The 10,245-nt window shown below is 45.4% G+C and overlaps 1 protein-coding gene across 2 annotated transcripts in view; it reads right to left on the bottom strand.

Moving 5' to 3' along the window:
- Positions 1-6,407, bottom strand: part of bmpr2b (bone morphogenetic protein receptor, type II b (serine/threonine kinase)) — a 64,288-nt gene extending 57,881 nt beyond the window's left edge. For both annotated transcript variants that reach the window (XM_080839131.1, XM_080839130.1), the window contains exon 1: positions 4,944-6,407. In XM_080839131.1, coding sequence (XP_080695257.1) covers positions 4,944-5,019 — 76 coding nt within the window. In that variant the 5' untranslated portion in view covers positions 5,020-6,407. The remainder of the gene's footprint in view (positions 1-4,943) is intronic.
- Positions 6,408-10,245: the final 3,838 nt, after the last annotated feature.

The raw sequence follows: 10,245 nt of genomic DNA on the forward strand, positions 1-10,245 counted from the left end.
AGACAATATTGGATTGTTTTAAGATCTTAAATAATCAGACTTTGATGGCCTAAGTGGAACATTCTAAAAGGACAGCTGATGTTTGTACAGACCTGTCCCTGATGAAGCCGGGTTGTACCTCACTGATCGAACTGTTCTCAAGGTTACCCAAACCAGCCTGTGTTATCGCTTCATTATCAGATACACACGAGACACACACACACACACACACACAAACACTCACAGAGAAGGAGAGAGAGAAAGAGAGCGCGAGAGAGAGAGCGAGAGAGAGCGAGAGAGAGAGAGAGAGAGAGAGAGAGAGAGAGAGAGAGAGAGAGAGAGAAAAAGAGAGAAACCTATCCAGATAGTACACTTCAGTGGCAGGGTTCAGGTAAACTCTCTGTAGCAGTCAAACATACAGACCAACAGGCACACACACACTCACTCACAGACTGACTCACAGACTCACTCACTGAGTACCTGTGCAGATAGACAATTTCAGGTATCAGGAGGCAGTCTCGCTACAGAGGTCAAAGACATACACACACACACACAAACACGCACGCACGCACGCACACACACACACACACACACACACACACACACACACACACACACACACACACACACACACACACACACACACACACACACACACACACACACACACACACACACACACACACACACACACACACACACACACACACACACGCACGCACGCACGCACACACACACACACACACACATACACACACACACAGACATATGACCCCTGGTTTTGCTGACGGTGTGTGTTTGGTTGGTGATATGCTTGAAGGCAGGGCAGAATATAAAAACTCACTGAGTGCAAGCTTCCTGGACAACTTTTGGGAAATGTGCTGAATTATTAATGTGGTTTCTGTACACACACACACACACACACACACTCACACTCACACTCTGTCGTGCACAAACACATGCAAGTTCATACACGCTCTAACTCTTACACAATGGCGCTCACACAATTGCATACACAGACGTATACACACACACACACACACACACACACACACACACACACACACACACACACACACACACACACACACACACACACACACACACACACACACACACACGCGCACGGTTCCGTCTGGCAGATCCAGTGTCGGCTGGGTTATTGAGCTCTGTTCTCTGATTCTGCCTCCCGTCAGGAAGCAGGCATGAGTCATCTTTGTATATGTGTGTGTGTGTGTGTGTGTGTGTGTGTGTGTGTGTATGTGTGTGTGTGTGTGTGTGTGTGTGTGTGTGTGTGTGTGTGTTTGTGTTTGTGTGTGATGGTTGGGAAGATACGTGTGTGAAGGGGAGTGAGTTCTGTTTTTGCTCCGTTGTCCCTTCAAGCAGTCATTCCTCAAAGAGTGAAGATTGGAAACGCACAAACACACACACACACACACACACACACACACACACACACACACACACACACACACACACACACACACACACACACACACACACACAAAAAAACACACACACACACACACACACACACACACACACACACACACACACACACACACACAGCATTACACATATTCATTCACAAACAGCCTGGCGTAGAATAGAGATAGGAGCCTACTTGAATAAACAAACACACATGTACGAACTGATGTCACTTCCAGAGAGCACACATATAAACACACTATTATACACATGTAAACTGTACACATATACCCTAACCTCAACATCCCTCAGCTAAATCAGTGACACACACACACACACACACACACACACTCGCACACACACACACATACTCACAGAGCACCTTTCTCCTTCTCTGATAGAATGTGATGGGCCCATGTGAAGGATAAGAGGACCAGGGGCTGTGTGTGTGTGTGTGTGTGTGTGTGTGTGTGTGTGTGTGTGTGTGTGTGTGTGTGTGTGTGTGTGTGTGTGTGTGTGTGTGTGTATGTGTGTTTGTGCTACCTGATGAAAACAACCCAAAAACATTTAAAGCCAATGTCACCAACACAGACCATCAGCCTAGCAACACGAGAGTTCCACGTCTGAATTCCCAAGACCTGCAATTATGGGATGTGCTTCTCTGTCCCTTTGCCTCCCATCACCATGGACACAGAGCGATCAGCACCCCCACCCACCCCCGTCCCTGCATTCCTGCCACCAAAGTTTTGCTTCTGTCAAGGTCTACTCCGCAATCACTGGAGCTGCAAGTCAAAGCAAGAGCCACTGTATTATCCTCTGAAGGCTAACAGGAAAGAAAACCTGTGTGTGTGTGTGTGTGTGTGTGTGTGTGTGTGTGTGTGTGTGTGTGTGTGTGTGTGTGTGTATGGTGTGTGTGTGTAAGTGTGTGTTAGTGTGTGTGCTTGTGCGTGAGTGTAAATGTGAATGTGAATGATGAGGATGTGGGAAAGAGACAGAGAGGGAGAGAGAGAGGGGGGGAGAGAGAGAGAAAGAAAGATAAAAAGAGCGAGAGAGAAAGAGAGGGGGGAGAGTGAGAGAGAGAAAGAGAATGAGAGCGAGAGAGAAAGAGAGAGAGAGAAAGAGAGAGAAAGAGATCACAGGAGCACAGCTGGCCCAGACCTGCCAATCATGGTACAGATCAGGCTCAGACCTGGCAACCATGGCACAGATCAGGCTCAGACCTGGCAACCATGGCACAGATCAGGCTCAGACCTGGCAACCATGGCACGGATCAGGCCCAGACCTGGCAACCATGGAACGGATCAGGCCCAAATCTGGCAACCATGACACAGATCAGGCCCAAATCTGGCAACCATGACACAGATCAGGCCCAGACCTGGCAACCATGACACAGATCAGGCCGAGACTTGGAAAAGAAAGACGCTTTTCCACTGCAAGAACTTGGGCCCTTCTCAGGCGCCAACATCTAGGAACGGCCCCCTAATCGGCCCTTTCAGCCTTAATGTTTCCGTTAGTGCCGGAGCTACGAACTTACAGGAGACGTAGCTTCATATTTGCTCTTGACAAAATAATGATATATTTCTCCAGTGGCAGCAGCGACATTAGACATATTAAAATAAACAGTACAATACACAACATCCAACAGCCAGCATTTCTAACAGTAGGAAATACACACACCTCAGATCATTGTCAATCAGGGTCATATTCTTAACAGGCTTGCAGCTTGGGTGGTTCTGGTCTAGACACATTGGTCTCTCCCCCCCCCCTCTCTCTCTCTCTCTCACACACACAACCCTTTTCTCTCTGCCTTTCAAATACATACATATAATACCTCTTCCATGACCACACCCAATAACAAACTCCGGCCTGCCTGCTCTTCTCACACACACACACACACACACACACACACACACACACACACACACACACACACACACACACACACACACACACACACACACACATCCTCTCCTTCTGGTGTGGCTGGTATTCAGGAGGCTTATCTTATCCGCTCCAAGGCTGAACAGAAGCTACCGAGGCTGGGGTGACTGGCTCCATTCCCCCCCCTTGCCCCCCCCAACAGCTTCCCCCTCCCTTCCAGCTCCCCCACCTGCTGGGTCAGGCTGATGGGGCTCCGAAGCCTTCCTGCTTTCTCCAGCTTTCTGCCATACCGCCCTCTGATGCAGCGCTCACAAAGCAGCGCTCACACACCCTAAGTGCTGTGTCTTTCTGCCTATTCCCCCATACAGCCCTCTGAGGCATCGCTCACAAAGCTGCTCACCCTAAGTGCTGTGGCTTTGGACATGGTAATGAAACCGAGCTCTACTGCTTAGGCCACCAGGGTCTGACTTAGATCTGGTCTAGATCCAAACCATATCAGGGCCTCGTCCGCACCACCAGAACCCTCAGAGAGGCCGGATCGGAGCAGGATCAGAGCCACACTGAGCTGCTGTCTGATGCTGGTGTTGTTGACCACAGCTGTACATCATAGGACCTCTTTCCCACACCTCTTCATTCTCTCTTGTTGTGTCTTCTGTCTTTCTTGCTCACTTGCTTGCTTTAACTTCTTCTGTCTTTTCTTCCTTCCTCTCTCTCTCTCTTTCCCTTTCATTTCTTCCCTCCTTCCTCTCTCTCTCTCTTTCTTTCTTTTCTCTGTTTTTCTCTTATTGACTGGCACTGATGACACCTCCTCATGGATTGACACACACAGAAGATAAAAAACACACAGTGCAATGGGTAGAAAAGACAAGCACACACACACACACACACACACACACACACACACACACACACACACACACACAAACACACATATTGCAGTCATAACAAGTGTGTGCCATCCAAAGCATTCAAGATCACAATTACCAACGTTTACGACTAACACTCCACGGCTTGGTTTTAATCAAGTGTTGTCAAATATTGGAAAATGACATGTGTCACTACTCTTAGTAAAATAATAACACTTCATCTAGGACAATTACAGGGGTTTAGCAGGTCACAAATGTATCAACATAAAATGTAAACAGCAACAAATGTAATAAACCAGTGCAAACTATGTGGCTAAAACGCCGCTACAACCTGGCTGTCACTGACAGGAAACAGTACACCTGCTTGCAAGCGTGACAGCGTGCTCACACAGGTGACCAGCTGTCCCTCGTCTCCTCCTTTCGCTGCAGACATCAGGTTACGCGGCCGTGGTTAGCTGGGCGGTTGACATTAGCTAATCTCAATGACTCAATGACAATCAGACGACTGACATATACTAACAAGCAAAACAAGTGTTACGAGCCGGACTCAACTGGATCGGCTAAGTAATCAAGCCTACTGCATGTAACGTCACAGACTTGCTCTTGCGTGGGCAGATGCATGCCCGCCCGTTCACTTTGGTTCATGCCCCATACAACAGCAAAGGCTAAATCGACTTTTTAGCCATCACGCAAATGAAATGACAGTACTGTCATTGCCTGAAGCAGTGTTATTATCAATGACGTGTGTGTGCAGGGGTGTGTGTAGGGGCGAGCAAGCTTGGCACTTACCAGCGACGGGGCTGAGCAGAAGCGCGACGAACAGCCCCAGCGCCTGGACAGACATTCCGCCCGCCGGCACGGCCATGTCTAGCGGCTATGCAGAAGAAGGGGTTGTCCCAACCAGTGGTCCCAAAAAGTTCTCTAGTATTCACTCCTTTCACTGAATGAGCGGAGTGAGCTCATTCATTCGCAGTTACTTGTCCGACAGGTATAAAATGGTTGATGATGATTATGAACCGATTACACATTTCTTAAACGCAGATTGTGTCCATGATCACGTTGATTGTCGTGGAGAAAGTGCACGTCGCTAGCTGGCTATATTTCGGTCTTTGCTCCAGCAAGCTAGTAAAAATAATCAGCACTGTACTATTACCAGGCTGAATATACACGGAGCTTTGTATTCGCTTCTTGTCTATCATCCGTGTTAGTCTGTCGCAGAATGTTTAATGGTGCACTCCAAAAATCTTCATGTGGGCCATAATATTTCGCTGGGCAGCCAAACTGAAATTCGTGTTCAAGTCCAAGTTCAACGGCCGCTGGCGGCATGGGTCAATGTTGACAGTCAATATCCCTGTCCAGTTCGAGGGTTAGCCTAGCTGATGTTGCCTGGCTGTCTTCCCAACATTTGGTAACGTTACTTCTTTTGGCTCCTTTTTTACATCCAATCCCAAAGCAAAGATTCGCCAGCCTAAAATAGATTATTTTGACAACGCGAAAAGGCAGTTCTTTGAAAATCTGTAAACTGTGAAAACCCCGACAGATCCAACGTCATGACTGAAATAGAATCGCATAGGAAGCCATAGGTCTAGTAAAAGCTTGCGTTTGAATCGGAGCCAAAAAGAGGCCTTTTAACAGAGCAAGAACGAAACGCTTTTTTTAAAAAAAATAGTTTGTCGACACTGTTCTCATACAGTCAATATTGCCGTGCAGCAATTAATATGTTGGAAATCACGAGGTCCGTGTAGATTCGTTCAGAGTGCAGCCCGTTTTCTTTGCTAAACTTCGCCTCGTCTTTCGCAGCAGACGCGGTGCTGAAGGGCAGACTCGCTCCCCCCCTTCGGCGTCCCTGTTCCCAATGTCGGGACTGTGTGAACAATCGTGGAGTTTGCCCCAACTGAGCGCGATAGTAAAGCCTCTTACGATTCTAAAAAACAGGCCTCCGTCTCGATGAAGTCCATGCTGGCGTTAAAAAAGGACGTAAATGATGTATGCTTGTCCACTTGTTTTCCATACGTTTCTCGCTTTTGCAAACTTAAAGTAAAATCAAAATAGCTACTGTAGATGACTGCAAGACAGTGCCAGTCAGATCAAAACTCGTATTTGGTTTACAAAACTATCCGATGTTATATTTGAATCCACTTAACGGTCATAGTTTGGCAAAACAGTAATAATCCATGTTGATGTTCTCCGACGGATGGTGAAAAAAACGAGTTACCCAGTTCTTCCGCTGTTCCCTTTAATCACAGATCTTACGGAGGCGACAGACAGGCGGCTTGGAACGACTCGGCCGCAGGTTGCACTGTGTGTGTGTGTGTGTGTGTGTGTGTGTGTGTGTGTGTGTGTTTGTGTGGATGGGGAGGTTCAACCGAGTGAAGGGAGGGGGAAGGCTGGAGGTTAGTGGATGTACAGTCTGCTCGCTTAAATATGCTGAGACGAGCGCCCCCTACCCGCAGACATTCAGGATTACTGTATTTCACTTGTGCAAGCAGTCCCAGAATTCCAGTTACCCTTAATATAAAGATCATGTATGCCTACAGTGATACCAAGATAATGAATCGAAAGGTACCATTAAAGAGGGCACAAAAGAAGTCACAATGGGAGCTAAAGATACCCTAGTGCTAAACATACTTCCATTGATTAGGAAAAGGGTGGTCAGGCGGCCCATTCGTCCCGGGACAGTCCAGTTTTTTAGAACTTTTTTTTAGCGTCCGGACTTTTTGTGCAAAAATCATATTTTGCTTGGACTTTCTTCCTCCCTGATATTTAAATAACGGGGTTGAGAGCAATAAGATGCAGTGTATGGAAACATAATTTGACCAGCCTGTGAGAAGATATAGGTCTGGTGGAGGTGTGTGTGTGCGTCTCCTACTGGTGTTTGCTAGGCATTTGTTTTTCATTGGCAATGGCACGCCATAAAGCGCCAAAATATCCACCAGTGGCCAAAAAAACACATTACACCCATTCCATTTCAGGGGCTGAGGGGATGGTGGGTCAAGGGGGCTGTCCCGTTTGTTTGATGAATCTGGTGGCCCTAATTAGGAAGAAGAATTAGAAGAGTCCTCTGGTTCAGTAACTCGGTTTCTCTGTTAGAGCACATGGTTTTATTTCAGTTCTATATGTGTTAAATAAATACCTGTGGTTTCATTGTACAATGCTTTTAATAAGGCCTCAAAGTTCTCTAAACTTCTTTAAGTTGACAAAAAGTTGCATACACAACAGATTACAAAACAATGTTTATGTTTTATTTGTGTATAATATGAATACAAAATGTAATCTTATTGCTTATCATTGCTACATGAAAAATAATTTTAAAATAAATAACACCAAGTAAACATAAACATTACAATGTTGAACATGCTATAAGGAGCCAAATAATGGCCAACCACCCTGTATTTTTGTGTTTAGCGTGTTAATAACTAGACAACTAGCTGACTGGGCAGGCCCTGGTGAAGACTAAGAACAAGGTTAGATGAGATCTAGAACTATCTACAAATGAGCAGGTATAAAAAAAAACATAAAACATTTAATTAAAACGTTTAATACTGGAATGCTGTTCAAAAGCTATTACTATGGGTTAAAACAAAAAAACAATACAAAAATAAATAAATATGATTGAATAAATACAGATTAATGGAACAAACTTCAACACTAAAAGTTGCTTGTGCTTTTGGTTAATTCACATTCATTCACCCTGAGTTATACTAGATAAGAACATTCATGGATATTTAGAAGTTATAGGATTGTGCTGAAATGTGAAAAAGGTAAAACATATGTTATAAAAACAACAAAAAACTAATTCATTGTCATTAATGTCAAATTTGCTGATGATTGCACAATGTATTTGCATTAAAGACTGATCCAGCCAATCATATTTTTTCCCTTTGAAAAACACCCTATCAGGATTGGCTGAGAGACAACCACAGCTCCTCCTCCCTGATGCTCCTGTCCAATCGCTGTGTCTCAGACTCAAACACGGAGGAGACTGGCTGTTGGGATACAGCAGCCAGTGATTGATTGAGGTCCAGCCGCAGTGATTCGAGTCTCTGATGGTTCTTGTGAGAGCTCTCAATGAATTTGGACCTTTCCCGTTGGTCCACGGCCAGCACTAGACGCAGGTGGTGGACCTGAAAGGTCACAGAAAGGTCAGCGATGCAAACACCGATGTCATTATGCTTTAAGGAGAGGCTATTTTGGGACACTCTTAAATAATCCAAATGTAAACTACATACATTTAAATGAGGGGTGAATGAAAAGAAGTATCTAGTTGACTGAGGTAACAGTGTTGATTAATCAGAGTGTTATGTTGTGTGAGGGACTGATGTTGATTAATCAGAGTGTTATGTTGTGTGAGGGACTGGTGTTGATTAATCAGAGTGTTATGTTGTGTGAGGGACTGATGTTGATTAATCAGAGTGTTATGTTGTGTGAGGGACTGGTGTTGATTAATCAGAGTGTTATGTTGTGTGAGGGACTGATGTTGATTAATCAGAGTGTTAAGTTGTGTGAGGGACTGATGTTTATTAATCAGAGTGTTATGTTATGTGAGAGACTGATGTTGATTAATCAGAGTGTTATGTTGTGTGAGGGACTGATGTTGATTAATCGGAGTGTTATGTTGTGTGAGGGACTGATGTTGATTAATCAGAGTGTTATGTTGTGTGAGGGACTGATGTTGATTAATCAGAGTGTTATGTTGTGTGAGGGACTGGTGTTGATTAATCAGAGTGTTATGTTGTGTGAGGGACTGATGTTGATTAATCAGAGTGTTATGTTGTGTGAGGGACTGGTGTTGATTAATCAGAGTGTTATGTTGTGTGAGGGACTGATGTTGATTAATCAGAGTGTTATGTTGTGTGAGGGACTGATGTTGATTAATCAGAGTGTTATGTTGTGTGAGGGACTGATGTTGATTAATCAGAGTGTTATGTTGTGTGAGGGACTGGTGTTGATTAATCAGAGTGTTATGTTGTGTGAGGGACTGATGTTGATTAATCAGAGTGTTATGTTGTGTGAGGGACTGATGTTGATTAATCAGAGTGTTATGTTGTGTGAGGGACTGATGTTGATTAATCAGAGTGTTATGTTGTGTGAGGGACTGATGTTGATTAATCAGAGTGTTATGTTGTGTGAGGGACTGATGTTGATTAATCAGAGTGTTATGTTGTGTGAGGGACTGATGGAGGTCATCACAGACTCACCTGTTCCTCTAACTCAGCAGCACGTGCTCTTAAAGCCTCCACATCCCCTCTCTCCTCTCCCTCTGTCAGTCCAGCCACCTGTCACACACACATACACACACATGCATGCACACACAGACACACACAGACACACACACAACCACACACACACACACACACACACCCACAACCACACACATGCACACATAAACACGCACGTACACATAAAAATGCGCACATAAAAACACACACACACACAATCACAAATTTCTTTTGTTCTATGTGTTCATCATTCTACATATGCATCAAAAGTGACTTCTGTGATACTGATCCTAATCGATGCAGCAGATAAAGATGACGTCTTAAAGCACCACATCTGTCCAGGAACGTCAGTGTCTAGGATTTGACCGCAGATAAATCACTAAGAGGTCTCTGTCTCGGGAGGTGTGTGTGTGTGTGTGTGTGTGCGTGAAGGGGGGTTAGTATAGCTTAGGTCTAGTCTTCCTTCATGGTCACTGGCTGAATAAGTTAACTCAGGGGGGGATGTTGGGACTCACCTGAGACCCAGACTGGGAGTGGAACAGCTGCTGCAGGCGGCCTCTCTCTTGTTCCACCTGACACACACACACACACAACGATGTGCACGCATACATACATGCAAGCACAGGTATCAGACATGTAAAACACACACATTCACAGACGGGTATAATCTCACCTGTCTGAGTGTGAGTGTGTGTGTGTCGTCCTTGGGTATAATCTCACCTGGCGGTGTGTGTGCGTGCGTTTGTCTCTCTTGAGTATAATCTCACCTTTTGGAGTGTGTCTCTGAGTGTCTGTCTCTCGGTGCGCAGCCTCTGCACGCGCTGGTCCAGGTGTGTGTTCCTGCCCTGCAGCCTCCTCTGCTCCACCTCCAG

The sequence above is a fragment of the Sprattus sprattus genome, assembly GCF_963457725.1.
Source record: "Sprattus sprattus genome assembly, chromosome: 5".
NCBI lineage: Eukaryota > Metazoa > Chordata > Actinopteri > Clupeiformes > Clupeidae > Sprattus > Sprattus sprattus.